The 22,919-nt window shown below is 41.7% G+C and overlaps 1 protein-coding gene across 1 annotated transcript; it reads left to right on the top strand.

Annotated features, from left to right (window-relative positions):
• Positions 1-36: 36 nt before the first annotated feature.
• On the top strand, positions 37-21,807 carry LOC141815779 (putative pectinesterase/pectinesterase inhibitor 28). The gene is made up of 2 exons (XM_074703664.1): positions 37-136; positions 21,095-21,807. The coding sequence occupies exons 1-2, from the start codon at positions 37-39 to the stop codon at positions 21,805-21,807; spliced, it is 813 nt and encodes a 270-aa protein (XP_074559765.1).
• Positions 21,808-22,919: the final 1,112 nt, after the last annotated feature.

Below are 22,919 nucleotides of genomic sequence, written 5' to 3'. Positions count from 1 at the left end.
GCAGCAGCTGCAGTCGATCTGGAAGCCCACGCAGCCATGGAAATCTCCCAAGGTAAGGCTCTAAAAGAGTTTGATTCTTTGGAAGATAGGGATCGGATATTGAAACGTGGCCTCGTCAAGCCCGGGCTGTTAACAGGTGATGGGTGCCTTTAGAACAGAACGGCTCAATTGAAGACCAAGCAAGGTTTTTGACTTATCCACCAAGGCCATACTATAATAACAAAACCCGCAGGAAGAGTTCATCGACCAAGTGGAGCAGATCAGATAGAGCTTCGGGTCGGTCCTCAACTTGAAATATTTGGCAAGGTTATAAGCTTCAAAACCTACTTTAGGAGCATCGATGGAGGCTAAGGTGGATCAGAGTAACCCTAAACTACAGAAGGCACAGAAGGCATGGAACAATAGATAGGGCACAGAAAACGGTTTACCCACTACACCCCGGAAAACGGGTTTATCCACTCCAAAGCGATTTTGCAGCTCCGATGCTTATCGTATCTGAAGATGAAGGGGTGATCCACAGAGTAGACAGAGTAGGTCAACATTGGATTTCTCTATAGCAAGAACCCTGCCTCATGCACGAGAAAGTTTATTCCTTTCTCTATTCCATGAGCGAGCTTGGGGCGAAGCATGTCGTCTTCCTTGTTAGAGAACAGGGCGTGGTGGCTGTATCAGGAAGCCTTCTATTGGTCTTAGGCTGACCCTAGCCTCGTAGTAGTGACCGTAGTTATACTGAATGCGCAAGTGAAAGGTATGGAAATCGCGTGCCTTCTTATTTCTTAGGCGTGAGGTCTAATCTTCTTTATTAGCTAGGGTTTGGTCCAGCTTACAGAGTCAATCCAGCTTTGGGCATGAACGAGAACCCGGTATCGGTGGAGTGTCAAGCAATCCTGCTTCGGTAGCAGACTTCGGTCAAGGAAATCGCTTCAAGCAATGGCTTTGGATCGACCTGACTTCTTAGAGAGGATTTAGACCAGTGAATTTCACACTTTCCGAAATCCATAATTTGATATATAAATATACTTGAAGCTTATCCATCCAGGACTCCTAATCTTTCTTTTATACCAGGTCTTCATTAAAGCCTACAATTAGCAAGAGTCTAATCCCGTGTTTTCGTTCTTCTTAGCTACGCCAGCGCGGGTTTAGTCTTTAATGACTACACCGACAATGTTCGAATTACTAAATGTACTTTATTTCGTCTGCTCCGGTCTCTGCGTGTTACAGGTCCATGGTTAACTCGACCTCTATCTTACTCCCGCTTTAAAACCTACTCCTTATTCAATTGGAACAAACTCCTTCTATGGGTTACGGAAAGAATCCCGAATCCCAAGATACTCCATTAATTGAAAGGTTTCTTTCGTCCGAGAACACACACCACAAACTCTCGCAGTCGATGAGGAAACGTTAGCAAAACTGCATTTCAATAATCCCCGAATCAAGGGCAAGGGAATAGGTCTGGCCTTAACCTCTATGCAAGGAGATCTGACGTATAGAATCTTTCCCTTCAGTTCGCTTATGATAAGCTACACTTTCAAAAGAACTAGCTTTGAATCAATACTTCAGTGATTTGGACAGAATTTCATTCCTCAGAGCTAGCAGATGGCCTGGCTGATGATGGAACTCGCTAGAGGCTAAGGTAAGCTACTTTCTCTCTTTACTTCTTTTCTTAGTAGAAGTAGCTCTCTTTCCGCTTGGAGAGTGAAGTCCGGGTGGGGGTTACGAACGTAGAGCTTCTCCTTTGACTAATTAAGAAAGAGTGGAAAGAACTGAAAGCCAGTCGAGTTATTCCTCATTTGGCACTTATGCATATAACAGAGAGGGTATGGAGCCACCGTCGCAGTACAAGACGCTGCCCTTCCTCACATCCCCAGGCCTTAGCCAGAACATGATCTAATTGGTCAAGGAGGTACCACCGGCAGGTTGCTGATACGAAGGAGAAAAGGCAGAGGCAACAGAAGCAAAGGCACGACCGAGCCTAAATAAATATAAATTCCGATCATAAGTTCCATGTGGGAGATCTACTGTGGTTAAAGTTGCCTAAGGAAGGGTACCAACCGCAAGCTTAAACCATTGCGGGACCATTCACTCTGCAAGAGAAGGTCGGGGAGAATGCGTTCAAACTAGAACTGCCCGCCACCCCGTCTTCAATGTTGATCAGCTGAGATTGAAAGAGCCCTCCATCTTGGATGAGGCGGCTGAACCTGAGGTTGAGTTGGAGATCGACGACCTCATTCCTGATCGACAGCCGGTGTTAACCGAAGACCGGCCAAACTAAAGAGAGCCCGAAGAAGAGGGAAAAAGCTCTCTCTACAGAGTAGGGTGGGAAATGTTCTCGCCACAGAAGCCAGGTGGTTCACGGCTGAATAGGTACGGAAGGAGAGAGAATTGCTTTTGTTGAAGAAGCTTAAAAAGAAGCTCTTGCTCATGAATCCCTTTCCGGTGCAGATGAATAAATATGCTGCTTGGGACTAGGGCTTGTGATCCTTCTCTTAACGGTAGAACAAAAATAACAAAGGAGCTCTCCTATCCTAAGCAAGCAGCGGAGTCGTAGACCATTGCTTTAATGAAAGACGGGATGGGTTCCTTCTGATCCTAAGCTGTGAACTCATGGTCAAATTCCGAGGTGGGCTTTCCCTTCTCTATGGTAGCATGGTCTTCTCCTAGGGTTTCTCTTGGTGAAGGAAGGGCTACTGGAAGCCTAGAAGGAAAAGAAGTCTGGGCTGGGGAACGAAGTGACTTCCGGATCCGCATTAACTTATTAATTAAGGAGTTTTCCCGACTCTCGGCTCCTCTTGCCTTTGTTCCCGTGCCCTGGTGGAGTCCCTAGAACCTTAAACTTAAGGAGCATTCGACTGAGATTAGATTAGTGGATAGCACTTGTTTCATTTCATAAGATGTTCTTGTTCAAGTTTCATCAGTTTCATTAGGGAAGGTGGGATCCTAAAGATAGGAAAAGAAAGGCCTAACGAAAGCTAGCACTCTTTTCAAGCCTATAGCCTATATATGAATTATTCTCAGCCATCCATATGGGAGTTCCCCGCCAGCCTGTGGGAGTGCCACTATCAATAGGAAACAGACTTCTTTCCTCCTTATTCTATCAAACAAGCAATTAAATACCCGAGATATCTCATATTTTATATTATTAATCTAGCATTGGACTCTTACCTGGACTAAGAACACTTCTAGTTCTAACAATACGTTTCATAACGAGCTAAACGTGCTACCGAATGAAATGGTCGAAGTTTAAGTTCTCCTTCCAATTGCTGCAGTACTAAGGCCAGTTCTTACAGTTGGAGTCCTATCCTAATAGAATCCCTTACCAGCCGAGCTTCCCACTATAATATAATAAGCGAGTTGGAGAAAAAAGGGTAAACCTATCCAATAGCAGTCCTATGGTAAGCAAGCTCAGGTTCAGTATACATAGGATATGCTTTTTCCTATCTCTGCTCTGGTTCAGAACCCTATAACTAACTAGGATTCCCTGGTAGAGCCATAGATAAAGATTCTTTTGATGTCTTCTCCGCTTGAGAGGGCCGAAATAGAGTAAGTAGATCTTTCTACGTTTTGAATAGTCGTCGGCCCTGTATATATATTTGAACTTATATTATATACAGAACTATACTATATATTTAGATTTATTTTAGGCTTAGTCGTAAATAGCCCCAAAGGCTATTTATCTGCCCAATATATATACAGGGTAGCAGAGGAACTTATATTATATACAGGCGGATTAGAACTTATATTATGAATGCAGGGCCAAAGGGGCTATTTATCTCCTTTACTAGATTTTTGGGTATTGGGAACTTAGATTATATACAGAACTTAACTATATGTTGACTTTCTTTTAGGGATATATCGGGAACTTATATTATATACAGAACTATACTATATATTTAGATTTATTTTAGGCTTAGTCGTAAATAGCCCCAAAGGCTATTTATCTGCCCAATATACAGGGTAGCAGAGTAGATAAATAGCCTTTGGGGCTATTTAAAAGGAGATAAATAGCCCCAAGAAGATAAATAGCCCCAAAGGCGTAGACTAACTGTATATAATATAAGATAAGTACCTCTGCTACGCAGATGCATATAAATAGCCTTTGGGGCTATTTACGACTAAGTAAACTAATCCGCCTGTATATAATATAAGTACCTCTGCTATGCAGAGTAGATAAATAGCCAAAGGGGCTATTTACGACTAAGCCCTAAAGAAAGATAAATTCTATAATAAATTCCCAAAAATCTAGTAAATTATGCAATTTATATTCAACCCTGTATATATATTTGAAAGATCTGCCCGGTCGAAGCCTATGGTCGTATATCTCCCAAATACTGAAATCATTACCAGTATAATTGCGATCCCCGAAGAGAACGTACATTCAGGTACACCCCGTATATATATTAAGTTCGTAATACTAGAATTTGCTGCAAGAATTGACTATATTTGTAGGGCCTGCAAGAAAGGAGATAAATAGCCCCTTTGGCCCTACATTCATAATATTAAGTTCTAATCCGCCTGTATATAATATAAGTACCTCTGCTACCCCTTACTTTATATTGGGGAGAGAAATAGCCTTTGGGGCTATTTACGACTAATCCGAAACTATTCAACCCTGTATATATATTGGGAAAGATCTGCCCTTAATAGTCGGCCCTGCAGCAACAGGTCGAACTTAATATATATACGGGGTGAAATATATAGTAAGGTGACATAATTACTTACTAGGTTTTTGGGGCCTAAACAGAAACAGATGGTCGGCCCTCTCGCATACGCTCGAGCTATTACATACCCTCTCCTTAATCAGTCGAGCTATCTGTCGATACCCTCGTCTTCTTCAGCACTTTCTTCATCAAAGGAAGGCGTGTACGGATCCTCTCGTTATCAGATTCCTTTTCCTGCCCTAAGAATATAGTAAATTGTGGAATTGGGTCTTTTTAACTTCTTGGCAATAGAGAGGCACCTTACTCTATCCCCTTTCCCTATAACCTAAAAGGACTTCTTTCTCACCAAGCACATACGCTTTTGGGGAGCAGATGAACCATCCAATGAAAACTTAGTCATTACTCAGTAGGTTTGAAGGAGGAGTCTTACAAATTCTACAGGCCTCCCTCCTAGAACTATTTGCCATGCTAAACCAAAGGGATTCCGAGATCGGACTCAGATCCTATGATCGTGGTTCTGTGACGAAGTGAGGGTCTTCCTATAAACCTTTCATTTTCGATTGACCTCTATAGGGCGGCTAGGGAAAGACCTATTACAAAACCTATTCCATTCAATCCATATTCAACCCTATCCTTTGACTCTGCTGGTTTACGGGATGGAACATAACTCCCAGCGAGAAGTAAAGCAATTCCAACAACTTCCACGCCAACCGGATAGCTTTCAAACTTCATTTTGTTAAAAGGAGTGAAAGAAAGGGTACTACTAATGCAACAGGGACTACTGGTATTGCAACGAAGGCTGGAAAAAGAGGGCCTGACCCTTCCCCTTTACACCTAGCCTTTGCCCTAGCAGATGACTGTCTAAGAAGCTAATCGGAATAGACTTTTTTCCCAGCTGGCTTACTGACTGTCAGAGAACTCGCAATGGAGGATGGAGGGGACCCTACACAGACTGTTCTTGAAGGGTAGGAGAAAACTCGATTGATAAAGAGAGGAAGGAGAACTTGTCTTTGTCTGGCCTGGCCTCAAAGACTCAGGCTTTTTCGCACGAACCAGATATCTCTAGCGTGCTCTCACTTACCCTATTTAAAAAGATATTCCAAAGAGACTTTGACTTCTTTCCTGCCATCCTTCCCGCGATGCTGCTTAAAAGGCTTGAAATCCATTCGCCATAGAGTCAGAGCTCAGTCTTGCGCTTTTAAGGAGCGAAGCGGAGCGACGTAGCTACGCCGAAGTAGTGATGTTATGCCTTACGCCTTACAGGCCTGTTAATGCCCGGGCCGGTAGTGACGGTTGGCCTGTCAATCATGTCTTTGTGCCCTTGAAGGCTTGGGGGATGTTGCCAAAGAAGGAGGTAAGAAGGTTAAAGGATGGCAAGCAAGTACCGAAGCAGTTCATACTTTCCAGTCCCGAATAGGCCCAGTGGGAAGTTCAAGGTGAAGGCTTGCCTTAATAGATAGGAATGGGAGCTGCTCTCCTAAAGATGCGGAGAATACGAAAGCAAGGATAGCCGACCGTCATGCTTTGAGAGCTCCAAAGGCGTCAGAGAGCTCGAGCAAGTCAGGAGAAGTCGAAAGATAACTAAAAGCTTTCCTCAAAGATTCCATTCTCCTACTGCTACAAAGAGAGTTTCATAGTCTCGATCTTATACCCGGACCTCTCTGGTCGTCTTGGGTTAAGAGGAAATTTCTTCGCCGGAATTCTCTGTGGCAGGTGGACAAGCCTAAAGACTCTGATTCGGTCTTGGTATATTATCCGAATAATATATGATGTAATGGATGCAATTCGCTATCAAATTGGAGACGGAACCTCGGTCAGTTTTTGGCATCATCCTTGGCTTACGAATGGCCCCTTATCCCTATAGTCGACTACAGTGTAAGGTCTATCTCTCGTATTCCAGAAGCTGCTCGCCTTTCGGACCTTCTTGGTAAGAAGAGGCGGATTCCTCCTAAAGTAATCAAAGAATTTCTGGAGGACATAAGGCAAGTGATTAGGGCATTGGAAATTATCCCAGTACCTTTGCGACAGGGTGGTATGAACCTTATCTACTGAAGGATAAGACCTATCCTAACAGCTCCTAATTCGAAAAGGACTAACAGAGCTTCTTCCGAAACCACAGATTCGTATATCTCAAAATACAGGTTTTTTAATTCTCGTAGATGAAGATCAAACTACACACACCTGGTCGACCATTGAGACTTTACATTCTTGCACAGGCGGTGGGATTGCTTAAGGGAGGGGGCATTTGCTTGCTCTTCGTGATGGTGGAAAGGAAGGACTCGTACTACGGCTGAAGTCCTGCTAGAGCATAAAGAAACATACCTTTGTACGAAAGTAGAGCCGACAATTGATATACAACATTTTGATGCTTCGATGATAGATGAGACTAGGATGCCTTAAGGTTTTGGAAAGAAGGAAACGAAATTCACTATAAAGCACAGACAGCCTGGAAAGAAGTTTCCGGAGGAAGCTACCACTAAATGAGATCTTGATAATGTGTTTGGAATGAAGGGCTCTTCAAACTGCCTATGGAAAACAAAAAGCTAAGACTTTATCAATCGAGTTGGAGTAGGAGTAGGCAGACAAAGACTAATAGATAAGAATCCGGGGGCAGGAGGGAAAAGTAGAAGCACAAGGAAGCAGAGCAGAGGAAAGAAGGCCCGCCAGAAGGGAACAATCGATCACGTTTAGCTCCACCAACCCCGGTGCTAGCCCACCTTTAATAATGAAAGTCGAATCTCTTGGTGTTGTCTTCCAACTGCCCGGCGTGCTCCCAGCTCTGCTTGCCTCACTCCAACCAATTGAAGCGGATGAAGAATAATCCCTGTATGCCCACGATCGTTCAATTTATCGATCGTAGTGAGGGCATGCAAATACAAATAAAGGGATTGATACCAATGCAACTAAATACTTCAACTTCCTACTGGAATATCCGCATCTGCATAAAAAATAAAGAGCGATAAAACTGACTGACGCCTTCAACTGACGCGAACTCACGGGGTGCTTTCCCTCATTCCGCACCCTACCACAGCGCAGGTCTGACTCGATAGGAGCACTGGGCACATAAGCCCGTATCTTCGGCTGGTGCCTGGTTCTTCACTTTCCGTCCGGAATCCTGCAGTCATTTCGTCCATATCAGTGTCTGTGATATATCTCTGACCTACCACACACAACTGCATCCAAGTTTGCTATCTTTTTGGAATCACATACGCTGATTTATTATTCAGACGGGTGGACATACAAGCCCTTACCCTCTTCCTTCACCAGATCTGTTAGTAGTTCTCACAACAGCAAAAGTAATTAAGGAGCCCCCTGGCCACTGAGTTATAGCGTTCAAGGCACCAGCCTTGGTATGAACTAAGGGGGTGATGAGCCGAGCAGAAGCCTCCACTCTGCTATTACGTTAGAAAGCATCGATTCAAGCCAGTTCCTCAACCCAAGGGGCGAAGCGTGCAAAGTGGGGAAGCCAGTTGTAAATAGAAGTGAGGATCTTGCAGCAAGAAGGGAATTGAAAGAAGTAGGGTCTCAGTCACTGGAATGTAGACAATGCATTCACCAACTGAACGAACTCGACTTTGGAATACATCAGCTCGGTGCAGCATCGGATGGTTTTCCGAGATGTGTGCTGTTCTCTTTCCTCAAAAATGAAGGTACGATTAGGCGACTGTCAAGAAAGAGCGAATTGTGTCGAAGGCAGAAAGACTACGCTCTACTTCAAAAAGAAATAGGGGTTCACTAAGCAAAAGTCAAGTCCTTAACCCGGACCGATCGTAGACTAGAAAGAAAGTTCAACGTTTTCTTGGCTGGATGAAGGCAGTATGAGAGGGGTGTCCCGAAAGCCTGTGCCTAATGCTCGTTCTTGTGACAGTTGCTTTTTCCTTCAGTTTGGCCTAAAATAAATATAAATTCCGATTCTAAGGTTTGGATGGTTTTTAAAATGAGGCGAGGCGGGGGTATGAAAGTGATGTCTTCAAGTATAGTATGGTATGGAATCCAGTTGAAGCTCTAGAATTTCCATTTGAAGAGGTCGGGAAAGGACTTAAAGTGTGGACTTATATAAAAGGTAGCTGTCCCAGTTGAAGTTTAAAAAAAAGTACAAGTTTCAAGCTTGACGACGGGAATTTCAAGTACAGCAAATAGGGGATGGGATAGCCGCGTTCTCGTATAGATGATGGTGGGCGAATGAAATGAGAACTGCTGTGCTTACGCCTTTTGATTAGAAAACCCAACGTACTTAAAGACAATATAGAGATCAGAGAAAAGACTCAGTTCTAATATTCAGTTAAAGTTAAGCAACGGAAAGAAGAAGCCCCCGGCAAGTGCTAGTGCACTCCAGCCTATATAGCTTCCGCCGCCTTTTATATAAATGGCATTGCGCCCCGAACTTGAGCATATATATAAATTCCATGTGTTTTCCGGCAGTTTGGTTGAATAGAGTGCCAAACGCTAACGAGTACAACTCACAAGAGGATATACACCTGAGGGTTCTTCTCTTCCCTCAACAGCCGCTGTCTCTTTGCACAAAGTAAAGTGAGGGATCGACCTAAGCCTACCCACCTACTGAAAGAGCTCCCTAGTCAAAGCACCCCTCCCATGCATGCCGGTACGCCCCACTTTCCCTGTAGCACCGAGCGAAGAGTAGCTTTCCTCCTACAGAGCCGACCCGACTCAAGAAGAAAAGTACTGCTGCCGGCAAAGTTGAGCGGAGTTAGCCCTGCCCTCTGACTCACAGCACAGCACCTGGGAGATTCAGTGCGGCCTTCCACTACTACGTTTCACTCCCCTGGTCGATCTGAAGCTTCTCGGTTCAAGGTGGGGAGGAGAGGTGGCAGATAGTTGGTAGTCGATCCCCTTTGAGTGAGACTTCCCTTCGTGTGAACCATACATAGTGGGGGGCTCTCCCCTTCTGAATGGATGGGATCCGGACTTAGAGGCATGCTTCTCATTGCCCCGAACTGTCCTATACTATAATAGTGAAACGATATTCCCTGCTCGCTACGCACCGAAACCGAACAAAAGAAAAAAAAAACTGAGCTTTGCAGGGCCGGACTGGACTCCCATTTGCCTAAGGATTGCAAATCACGGAGCGACTACTATCTATTATAATTTAAGTAATGAATCAGCTAAAGAACTAAAGAAAGAATAGGCTTCGTCACCTACCTCTTATGGTCGCTTCTAAACCGACGTCCCTTGGTCAAGCCCTGTCCTCTGACGCGTCGTTATCACTCTCACCTCATTCCATCAAACTTCTATGTCCACTGGCGGCAGCTCGCGGCACATTCCCCTAGTCGACGTAGACCCTTTCTCAACTCATTCTTATTAAAAGAAAACTGAGCCAGGAGTGAATCGCTACGTCACTGTCCTCCTCCCTATGGTTTCACTCAGCCTTCGCTTTCTCTTTTTCTTGTCGCCGTGGACTCAGCGGGCAAGCATTGTAGGCCAGACTGAGTAGGCATTGCTGCTTAGCCGAAGACCCATCTGTCCAAACTCCACTTGGACCGGAGTCGACCCAGAACACCATCTTGAATCTACAAAGCCCTCCTCTTGTTGGCGTTCTGGATCTTCGTCCCATGTTCCGGATTCTATCCGCTCCGAGAAGCATAGAACCCCATAGGACAAAAATTTTATCCCGCCCGGATCAATCGACATAATCTTCAAAGAAGATTAAGTCGATCGATCCAAATTACTTATCTACGGTTTTACATTTTAGTTCTAAGTATAAAACTGTGGAAAATAAATTATACCAGAACCCGATTTGAACCTCGAAATCTTCTGCTGTATTCCTTTCTCCTACTCGGACGTTGTGTGGGCAACGATCTTCCGAGAAACAAGAACTGCAACTTCTGCTGGATGACGCCTTGGATCGCCTTGCTTCTTACTTGAACCAGAGCAAGGAAAGAAAACAAAGCGAAGAAGAAGAAGAAGAGAGAGTAGTGGCCGGCCAAGAGAGAAGAGGAAAAACTAGAGCAATTGCGAAATCGGAGAGATTTCGTATGCTATTCTCTTTTATGTCTCTCTTGGCCGCCCCCTCCCCCTCTCTTTTATAGCCTCCCATGCACCTATACATGGTGTTGCCGCCCCCTTTGATCAAGGGATCAATTTGGAAAATTTCCATAAATAACTTCCAATTCTGGATAAGAATAGGCGTCGATTATTTCTTCCTTTGATTGCTTGGCGGCCCCCTCAGTTTTTATTTAAAAAAAATATTTCCAAATCCAAGGGGAGGTGGCCGGCCACATCAAGGATGGCTTGGTTCAATTGGTGAACCAACTTTATATTAAAGAGAAATAAAACCAAACCTAGGAGATCTCATCCATTGGATGCAACTTAATCTCATCTAATGGTTCTAATATAATCTTCTTTAATATAACTTGATCTCTTCGATCCAATGGCCACAAATAATCATGCTTTGGGCGTGGGCTATAGAGAGGGGTTCGGTTCACCTTGTGAACCGGTTTTTGCTTCCAAAGAGAATTAAAACCAAACCGAAGAGATCTCGTCCATCGGACGCAACTAGATCTCATCCAACGGTTCTAATTTAATCTCTTTTGATCCTCTTTATTTATTTCGATCCAATGGATGCAACTTGATCTAATCCCAAGGATACAAGTTGATCTCATCCACTAACTCATCCTACGGTTGAGAACCAATCTCATCCATCGGTTAAATCTTATCCGACGGCTGAGAACTAATCTCATCCGTTTGATTGCATCTTGTAGAGATTTCTTTAGGCTACAGCAGGGACCTCGAGGAGGTATTGGATCTGGCCTTCTGATGGGTTTCGGATCCCGTATTCAACTCCGAATACACACCTACATCCATCAATAACGATCCATTCCACTAGAGGATCATTATTGCACTACCAATCCAATCCCCAAATTACGTTATGGGTTCCTTCTTATTATTTTATGCATTGCTCCCCATGTTTAAGATATCGTATGTCCATCAATTATCTGAGTTCACTGACAACTCAATAATCGACATCTATGTCCTTGAATAGTACCACTCATCCTTATTGTCAGTCGGACTAAGTCCACTTGCAAGATTTGACGTGACAAACCTTATGAGCTCTTCAAGGGGACATCATCAACCCTACTGGGACACGGATTCCTTCTATAATTAACGGCACACCATATAGATAGTAATATCACCCAACTTACCGAGAATATTTGATCTGACGGAAAGATCTCACCCTTTGGTAAATCAAAGTGATAGTTACTAAATATATGTGCCCGTTTATTATATCGGGATTAAGAGTGCATAAGTATAATAACAGAGGTCTTGTTCAATTTATGAGTCAGCGTAAATTGAACAACCTCAATGGTCCTACTCAATACACACAAAGTGTACTAGTGTAATTCTACAGTCAAGATAGACAGTTACTGAATTACACTACAACCGTTCCCGATGGTTTGTCCAAAGTCATCTTGGTTGTGAGCCTTAATTTATAATTTACAAGGAGCTGATAATCATGATCTTCTGTGTCTCACAGACACCATGTTATCTACAATGTAAATTAAGGGGACATGTTACAAGTCTAATCTATTGCAACCATTTGACCAAAACATGATTCCTTTATTTCATGAAATGTTTATATACAAAAGAGCTAGTCTTTTCAGTATACTCCAACAATTTAGGATCGATAAACCTTTACCGTCCTAATAAATTAAATACAAAATAAGGTGAAAATAAAACTTTTACTAACAAGATGAATAGTAAGTATGTGAAGTTGTCGGTGCAGCTTTCCAGCATTACGACGACGACTCGGGTGCTTTGGTCGTATGTAGAATGGACGTCAAGGTAGCATATTGTATTTCTCTAGGGTTTTCCCTCGCAGCTACTTATATAAGGTAATCCGGGCATGCTTGAAACTCCTTCCAATGCCTCCACATCATCCCGTCGATCCGCTTTTCGACGTTGACTTGGCATCTCCGGGCGCCTATATACCTTTCGGGCACCTGGAATGCTGACATGGAGGTTGCTGGATCAGGGTTGACTCCACCATGCCTTATCCATCTCTAGGTGCCTGGAGCCTTTCCGGGCATCTGAAGAGGTGTCCCGACTATTGGGGACTCGCCACCTCATCCGCCTCGCTGGCTCGATCGGCTGACATCCGGACATTTGGATCCCTTCAGGGCGCCTGGACAGTCCGATCGCCCGAATCCAATAGGGGCACCTGGAACCTAAAGTTTTGGTCCCTTAGTTTCTTGTATCACAGAGTTAGTACAAAATATATAATAGAAAACTTGGACAGTTTATCAACTGTCTAGTCTTGACTTTTAGATTTTCAGTGAAATTCTAGGTCAGATTGATGCCTACTGTTTATCTTCTGTTTAATTTCACCTACTCCTCTCATGAGAATTTACCTCTACCAACCTCCATCCTCCAGACCTGGTTAGACTTTTGCTCAACATCCGATCCTCGACTTTCCTCAATGACTTGACCATCCGCTAGACGTCCGGTCCTCCAGACCTGCCTAGACTTCCTGTTTGGTGCTTTGATCTGTCAAGTCTTCCTGCCCAGTCCTCCTGATTAGGACTTCCTTGCCCAGTCCTAGCCCTTGCTAGCCTCAAGACTTCCCTATGCTACCTGCACACTCATTTCAGCTAATTAATAAACACCACAAGTTTAACTTGAACCCTTTGCCATGATCAAAATCATGGTTCGATTATCTGGTACTCCCTGCACCAACAATCTCCCCCTTTTTGATTATGATAACCTTGGTTCAAAGTTAAGTAAAAATATTTACTTTGAAAACAATTCAAAAACTCTTAAGTCACAAAAATTCTTCTCCCCCTTAACTCAGTATCTCCCCCTTAAAATTAAGGTATACTTAAAAAAATTTGAAAATAATTTTTATATCTCTCCCTTGAACTTGACATGGTTCTTTCATTTTGTCAATTTGGGTCTAAGAATCATTCAAGTAATTAGTTAGGTTTTTTGAAAATATTTTATAAAATATTTTTTAAAAGTTGCTTTTTAAAACACTTTAAAGATATTTCTTTTGAAAAAGATTAAAAAATATTCTTTAACTTTTAAAAAATTTTTAGAGAAAAAATATTTTGAAAAATATTATCTTTTTCAAAAAAAATAAATATTTAACTTTGAAATTATGCTCTCTCTCTCTCCCTTTGACATAATCAAAAACATAACACTTTTAAGGAGTTTTTTGTAAGTAAAATTTTGAACAAAATTTGAAAAACTATTTTGAAAAAAAATTTTGAACAACATATAAAAAGGAAAAAAATTTTAGGGTCATGAGTCCAAGCATGATGTCCTATATAATATATAAGAAAAATTAGACATATAAAAATTTATCCTTTATTCACATATCTAACTTATTGTTACTAGCTGCCTATCAGAAGATAGTAGTTTTCACTAAGTTAGTCAAGTTAAGTGTATGTTTTCAACTAGTCTTTTACTATGAAGGAACACTTAGCTTGATTGATGTATGTATGTATTTTTAGCTTAGATTTATTTTGATGCACTAACATAAGCATTTAAAATCAAGACTTTTATCCTATGCATCTCATACCATTCTAGGTTTCACAATACACAAGCAAGTTAGACCTAATAGGTTTTGTGAGATGTGAGTAGCCTAAATCTATAGGTGCATGTTTTCTACTGGTAGTGTCTAGGCTAAGTCCAGATTTCCTTTAATTTTGAAATTATAATTTTAAAAATATAATATTCTAAAAATAGATTTTTTTTAAAAATTCATAAGTAAAATAATTTTGAAATTTTTTTGAAAACATTTAAGTAAAAATAGATTTTAAAAATCATGACTTTTAAAAAAATTATAGCAGAAACAATATTTTAAAATTTTAAATTCTACTCTATTAAGCACATTCCTAATTGTGTTACAATATGAAATAGATAAAACTGAGTCAATATTAGTAAACAGGTAAGTCAAACTCAAATATATATAAGGTCAACATAGCAGCAACTAAAGTCAAACTACAACTTAGTACAAAAAAAAAAACTAATGGGGTCTACTGGGGAGGTGGAGGAGGGTGACCCATGCCCCAAGATCTGAGCATGTCCATCATCTCAGTGTGTCTAGCCTGACTCCGCTCCTCCGAGCTCTCATACTGACTGATCACAATCTGCTGCAGACTAGTGACTGAGACCTGGATGCTGGTGGCTACCTCCTCAAGTCTGTCACTCTCTGCTCTAGAGTGATAGGAGGTGGAGGTGGAGGAATCTGAAGGAGGTTTACTAGGTCAATGTCATCCTCCTCATCCTCTGCTGCCTACTCAGGATGAGGTTGGTTCCCCCATCTCCAGGACAAGATCCCATCTTCATCTAAGTAGACCCCAGCTAAGGAGAACCTTCTAATGTCTAACATGTCAAACTCACTCACAAGTCTGACATTGTCAGAGGCAACGCCACATCCAAGGGAAGCAAGGAGTGAAGTCAAAATATGGCAGTAGGGCATATGAACTCTCCTACTAGTAGTAATGCTAGAATAAAAAAATGATGGTATGAAATATGTGCAGACTAATGTCTATGTCTAATCTATGACGCAATGCATATAACAAAAATATATGAAATGGTCGCATCATAGCGACATCCCTAGTGGTAAGGGATAAAATGCATATCACTAAGACTCTGTACAGAATATAGTTCTGTACTCTGAGTCTGATAGATGAAAACTGGATCATTGTGAGGACCCTCTCCTCTCCAAAGAAATATGAATGCATGACATCTAGGGTAATGTGGGAGTAGGGATCATTAAAAGGCATCTCCCTAGGAGGATAACATAAAAATGTGGATATAAATGTATAAGCTCTAAATGGTCTTGTTAGGAAGTATACTGAAAAGACTAGGTCTTTTGTATGTAAACATTTAAGAAATAAGAAATCATGATTTGGTCAAATGATTGCAATAGGTAAATTTGCAATAAAGTCCTCTTAGTTCACACTGTAGATAACTTGGTGTCTGTGAGACACAGAAGACCATGATTATCAGTCCCCTGTGAATTATAAACTAAGGCTCACAACCAAGATGGTGTTGGACAACCCATCGGGAACGGTTGTAGTGTAATTCGGTTACTGTCTGTCTTGACTGTAGAATTACACTAGTGCACTTTGTGTGTATTGAGTAGGACCATTGAGGTTGTTCAATTTACTCTGACTCACAAATTGAACAAGACCTCTGTTATTAGGAATTATGCACTCTTAATCCCGATGTAATAAATGGGCACCTATAGGTAGTAATTATTGCTTTGATTTACCAAAGGGTGAGATCTTTGCGTCAGATCAATTATTCCCGGTAAGTTGGGTGATGTTGCTATCTATACGGTGTGCCATTAATTACAGAAGGAATCCGTGTCCCAGTAGGGTTGATGATGTCCCCTTGGATAGCTCATAAGGATTGTCAAGTCAAAATCTTGCAAGTGGACTTGGTCCGACTGACAATGAAGTTGAGTGGTACTATTCAAGGTCCTAGATGTCGATTATTGAGTTGTCAGTGAACTCAGATAATTGACGGACATACGATATCTTAAACACGGGGAGCAATGCATAATATAATAAGAAGGAACCCAAAATGTAATTTGGGGATTAGATTGGTAGTGCAATAATGATCCTCTAGTGGAATGGATCGTTATTGATGGATGTAGGTGTGTATTCGGGGATGAATACGGGATCCGAAACCCATCAGAAGGCCAGATCTAATACCTCCTCGAGGTCCCCGCTGTAGCCTAAAGACATCTTCAAAAGGATGCAATCAATCGGATGAGATTAGTTCTCAGCCGTCGGATGAGATTGAATCTCGGCCGTTGGATGAGATTGGTTCTCAACCGTAGGATGAGTTAATGGATGAGATCAACTTGTATCCGTGGGATTAGATCAAGTTGCATCCATTGGATCGAAATAAATAAAGAGGAATAGAAGAGAATAGATTAGAACCGTTGGATGAGATTAAGTCGTCTCCGATGGACGAGATCTATCCGGTTCGGTTTTAATTCTCTTTGGAAGGAAGAACCGGTTCACGAGGTGAACCAGAGCTGGTTCATTGAACCACACGCCCAAGCAAGGAATCATGGCCATTGGATCGAAGAGATCAAGTTAAATTAAAAGAGATTATAACGTAACCGTTAGATGAGATCAAGTTGCATCCGATGGATGAGATCTTTTCGGTTAAGTTTTATTCTTTTAATTATGGAAATAATTCCTTTTAAAAGAATTAATTCATGGAAATAATTCTTTTAATGGCCGGCCATAATTAGATAAAGATGGAAATAATTATTTTTGTTATTTCCATAAAGATCTAACGGCTAGAAACCAAGCAAGCTAATCTAGAGGCCTAGATTTAAGAAATTTTTATATGAAAATAACTTAAATGAAATTAAGGTTTGTTTAGGAGCTTACCTAGACATATCGGACCAAATACTAGAGAATTGACGACCTAGGCAAGTTGGATGGTCGCGCAAGGTGGCAACTAGAAAGCTGGGATGACATTTGGGATGTCTGAGAATTAGGTCTCGAACACCCTATATAGACACGCTTCTGGTGCCTGGATTCTAATTCAGGCGCCTGGATATCAGTGGTGTCAAGCGCCTAAATTTATTCCGGGTGCCTGGATTCCAAAAACCATGGGTGCCTAAATAAAATCATGGGTAGATTTTAGCAAGCAATTCGAGGCGCCTGGATTTGTATTCGGGCTCTCGGATTTCGACAGTTTAGGATTTAAATTACGGGTTGGGTTTGATTGATTTTAATTTGATTAATTTAAGTTTAAGTTAGATTTGATTGATTAGGATTAATTTTGTTAATTGAAGTTAAGTTTGATTAATTTTTAGTTAATGAAAGTTAAGTTTAAGGTTAATTATTTAGTTAAATTAGGTTAAATTAGGATTGATTGATTAATTTAATTATTATTAGGTTAAATCTTGATTAAGTTTAAGTTGATTAAGTTTTAATTTATGTTTATTTAACTTAAATTAGGTTCATAATTCTATCTCACTCATTTCTACATTTATCAATCAGTTAATCTTATAGGTTGCGTGAGATAGTTGTTAATTTTATCTTTATTGATTCAAGTATAATTTTCTAAGGCTCGATTAACTTTGAGTTAGATTCAAGTTTAATTGTCGATCAATTAAATATACATTTCAGGTTTTGACTTCCAAGTAGTGGCGAGGCACAGAGGTTTTCTTGGCTACAGAGCAATGATCACTTTCTAAGACAAAGTTAATTCATGAAATTATATACTTAATTAATCTAGTAAAAAAACTTTGGTCTAATTAGTCTAGCATTTGACGAGGTAGTTTTGGTTAGTTCCACTTAGCTAAGCAAACCAAGTAAGGTACTCCTTACCCCACTTGACTACCTAGACCGAATTTCTTCTAACGTAATTTCATCTCGCTCCACCCTGGTACTAGGTTGGGTAAGTATCAATCAGGTCTTTGTCCTTAACTAGCCTAGGTTCAATCTAAGTTTAAGAAAAATAAAGAAAATAAAAACAAAAAAATAAATAAGTCTTATTTAGCTAGAATGGTTTTTGCTTTAGATCCCCTAGATCATGACTCTGGTTGGGTCTAGTCAAATAATGAATCTGATCATTGGGGACCCAATATTGATTCCGTCCAACTTGATTGATCAAGCTAGACTTGTGAACCCATGCTTGGACTCATGGTTTGTGGGTTTGATTAACCAAAAACAAGTACGATCAATGTTTTGATTCGTGTCCAAGTCCAAATCAATTGTATACAACCCTTTGAGTCTCAAGCATCATGTTAAGATACTTAGAACCCAAAGTGAACCTCTCAGTGATCTTTTTATATTCTCACTTGAATTTTTAGAGTACAATTTTCTTTCTCAAGTTGAACTTAAGTCGAAGTTCCATTATGAACATTTCCAATTGATGAGCTAAGGTTAGTTTTCTCCTTAAAGAGTGTAACCTTCTTTTGAAGAGACTTAACCTGGATTGTAGACTTGGCAAGTTTTCTAGACAAGCAATAAATTATTGAATATAATTTGTCAACTAAATTATCGCTTACATTGGAGTTAGGCCTTTTGAACTGGATACAGATCCGTGGCTTGATTCGGACTCAGCTTTGGATTTGGTGTCGGGTTCAAATTCAGTCTCGACTAGTTTCTCTCGTGTAGGTAGAGCCAGGAAACTTGTGTTCTCTTCCTCTTCTAAGTCCTCTGAGGAAGACTCATCCCATGTTACCTTCAACGCCTTCTTCTTTGACCTCTTTTCTTTTCTTTTTTTGTTTAGGACACTCCGCCTTGAAGTGCCCTTTCTCATTGCAGCCGTAGCACGTGACTTCGACCTTGTTGATTGCATTTCGGCTTGATCTAGCTTGCTTATTCTGGATCACCTTCCTTAGTCTGATTTCCTGAAGCCCTTCTTCTTCTTGAACATCATCCGAACTTGGTTGACTAGTTCAATAGTGACTTCATCATTGCTTTTCGAGTCCGACTCATCTTTGGATTCGGGCTTGGGTCGATGCTTTGCTTTTAGCTCCTTCTTTGTTTGACCTGCAAGAAGTGCAATACCTCTTTTGACCGGATTGGAGTTAATCTATTCATGGAGTCCGAATTCAATAAACAATTGATCTAATTTAATTTTAGAAAGGTCCCTAAAAATCTTATACGCATCAACCATTGACGTTCATAAGGTGTTCTGCGGGAACACTTTCAAAGCATACCTTATTATATCTCTGTTCTCCCTTAGTTGTCCTATGGCGTGTAGACCATTTAGGAGGTTTTGAATCCTCATGTATAGCCCACTAGCGGATTCTCCATCTTGTATTTTAATATTATATAGTTTGTTAAGAAGTAAGCCACACTTACTTACCTTGTCTAACGTTCCTTCGTGCAGCTCAATAAGTTTGTCACATAAGTCTTTTACACTTATGAATAGACCCACTCTGTTGAGATCCTCTTTGGTGAGACCGCATTGCAAGGTTTGCGTAGCTTTGGTGTCGACCTCGATTTTGCATTTGGTGATGTTGTCCTACTTCTCAAATGGTTGTGTGATGTCATCTACATCAATTGGGAGGGTGAAACCTGTTTGGATCACGATACACATCTTCACTTGAGTCTTCAAGTGGTACTCCATTCTCCCCTTCTAGTACATGAAGTCTTCGTCGGAGAAAAGTGGAAGTCTAGTGGTGTTATAGCCTTTTTGATGGGCTATTAAAAACTTGCACACAAGTAAATGAAGGAAAAATGTCCTAAGATTTGATCCTAGATTAGTAATACAGGATGAATTCAAAAAAATATAAAGCGACGAGTAACTTGCTAGATTAGTGGTTGCACTAATTTCGAACATCCTTCACTCTGATACCAATTATAGGATCGAGGTGAGTGTAGGATCGTTGAGAGTACTAGAGGGGGTGAATAAGGCTTTCATAGCATTTTCAAATTTCATAAATTGCTCGTAGATCTTTGTGATCAGAGAAATGTAGAATGCATCTTAATAATAAAAGATGCAAAGAAACAATACATCGATATTTACTTGGTTCACAGCCACAGGCTGCTACTCCAAGGCCACGAACAAATGACCGTTTTCGACAGACAATCAACTATATAACTCCCCTCTTACGAAGAGAGTTAGAGATTACAAAAGGTAGAATCGGTAACAATGATACCGTGCTTATAAAATTAAGTACAAAATAAAATTACTAAAGTAGTGAAGATGTCAACTTCTTGTGCAACTTTTCGGCGTTATGATGACGTTCCTAGTTGATGCTTCGAGTGCAGACAGTCGTCGCTTGTCTGTAGAATGATGCTTTCAGGGGTTTCCTTCGAGGCTTTTTTATTAGGCTTTTCGAGCGCCTAGAAGCCTTTCCAGGTGCCTCCACGTTGTCCGCTGATCCACCATCAGCGCTGCTGACTCAACATATCCAAGCGCTTGTATCCCTTTCGGAGCGCCTCTATGCTGACATGGAGGTTCCGGATGAACCTTGACTCCGCAACGCCTTATCCAGATCCGATGTGCCTAAAACCAATCCGGGTGCCTGGAAGCTAAGATGTCTCGACCACTGGGACTCTATCATCTCACTGCTTTGCTAGCCCCATTCCGATGACGTCCAATCACCTGGAACCCTATCCAGGCGCTTGGAGTCTGGTCGCCTGGATCCAAATAAGGGCGCCCGAAACATAAAGTTTCAACCCCTCCTTTCCTACATCACAAGTTAGAGCAAAATCAAAAACTAACAAGAAAGTAAAATAATTTAACTATTTTGGTCTTGACTTCGAATTTTTAATGAAATCCTGGGTTAGACCGATGCCTATCGTTTCCCTTACTGGGAATACACCCTCATCCACTCCACTTGGGAGAATTTATTGTTAGGATCGGTTGAATAGCTAGAGGGGGGTGAATAGCGTTTCTCGATTTTTCTTGATCTTTCTACAAATTCACGGTTAAAAACAAATAAATCGCACAATAAATACAAATTAATTATCGATATGATGCAGCTGTGATCGGAGATGGATTCATCGCCAAGGACCTATGGATCGAGAACTCAGCAGGAGCAGCGAAGCACCAAGCCGTGGCGCTGCGAGTGCAATCCGACAGGTCCGTATTCTACAACGTGAGGCTCGACGGGTACCAGGACACCTTGTACGTGCACACCCACCGTCAGTTCTACCGCGAATGCACCATCACCGGCACCATCGACTTCATCTTCGGCGACTCCGCCTCCATCTTCCAGAACTGCCTCATCTTGGCCCGGAAGCCTTTGGACAACCAGCAGAACATCGTGACTGCGCAGGGGCGCAAGGACCGACGATCCACCGGCGCCATCATCCTGCACAACTGCACCATCAGCGCTGACCCAGAATACTTCCCCTTCCGCAACAAGCTTCCCACCTTCCTGGGCCGCCCATGGAAGGAATACTCCAGGACCTTCGTGATGCAGTCGCAGCTGGACGACCTGATCAACCCCCAGGGCTGGCTGCCGTGGTTCGGTGACTTCGGTCTCAACACTTGCTTCTACACCGAGATCGACAACCGTGGCCCCGGCGCCGACAAGAGCCAGAGAGTAACATGGAGAGGAGTGAAGAACGTCGATCTCGCCCACGCCCAAAAGTTCACCGTGGAGCAATTCATCCAGGGCAGTACCTGGCTTCCTCAGACCGGCGTGCCCTTCATCCCCGGCCTCCTCCCTCCCTCAGGATCCACTAATTAGTTATTCATTAATTGTTACTCATTCCGCTACATGAATTCTTAGCATCATCGACGGCGTTCGCCCACAGGAAATTGTTCCGTCGATGATCGCCATTCTTGTACGTCGACGGCATTTTCTCAAAGCACGCCTTTGATAAGTTGTTTACCCAATGTTAACCAAATGAAAAAACAAAAAGTTCTCTTTTACTTTTTCTACTCCAATTTCTCCGGATTTTATTGTTAACGTAAGCTTTTTTAAGGGGAAAGCCTCAGATTTTATTGTTAATCTAAGATTTTAAAGACTTAAATTTGTTGGGATACAATCAAAATTTCACATTAGAAAAACATAAAAAAAATGAATTTATAAGATGGAAAATATCTCCATTGATATGAGACCTTTTGGGTTGAGTCTAAGAACAAAACCATGAGGGTTTAGACTCAAAGTAGACAATATCATACCATTGAAGAGATATTTTGAGTCTATATAGAGCCATGTGGGACCCTCAGGAAAAAAACTAGGAGGAGTGGTAGGGGGCTCTCAGTAGGGGGAGGTGAATGGTAGGGAAGTCTAGACCCAGACCATGAGGTGAATAGTAGGGGGCTCTTAGTAGGAGGAGTCTGGATTCGGACCGAGCTCTGGACCATGAGGTGAATAGTAGGGGAGCTTTGGACTATGAGGTGAATGGTAGGGGGCTCTCAGTAGGGGAGTCTGGACCCTGAGGTAGTGGTAGGGGGCTCTCAGTAGGGGGAGGGACCCGGACCATGTGGTGAATGGTAGGGGGTTCTCAGTAGGAGAGTTTGGACTCGGATCATGAGGTGAATGATAGGGGGGAGGTGCTTTGTTTGAGAGGAGAATTGTTGGGATACAATCAAAGTTCCACATTAAAAATACATATATTTATATATCTTTATAAGATGGAAGAGCCCAAGAACAAAACTATGAGGGTTTAGGTCCAAAGTGAACAATATTATATCATTGTGGAAATATTTTGATTCCATCGATACTAACAAAGTTGACTTGTTAACCGATATATGAATGAGATTGCTCAAAATTTCAGAGCACCAGCAGCTTGAAGGTAAAAAGTATCTTCACACAATTGAAATATTTTTCTATATGAATATTGATGCGGAGAC

This window comes from Curcuma longa, unplaced genomic scaffold (assembly GCF_044706935.1).
Source record: "Curcuma longa cultivar G26 ecotype Majalengka, Jawa Barat unplaced genomic scaffold, ITB_CL_G26_1.1 contig_10274, whole genome shotgun sequence".
Taxonomy (NCBI): Eukaryota; Viridiplantae; Streptophyta; class Magnoliopsida; order Zingiberales; family Zingiberaceae; genus Curcuma; species Curcuma longa.
The sequence above is the reverse complement of the archived record's forward strand: the minus strand, read 5'-3'. Positions and strand labels throughout refer to the sequence as shown.

Bases quoted from the DNA above. Each gene is read 5' to 3' on its own strand.
- LOC141815779 (XM_074703664.1), top strand. From the start codon at position 37: ATGGAAATCTCCCAAGGTAAGGCTCTAAAAGAGTTTGATTCTTTGGAA. The intron at 137-21,094 runs GTGATGGGTGCC...GATATGATGCAG, and splicing joins CAAGCCCGGGCTGTTAACAG to CTGTGATCGGAGATGGATTC.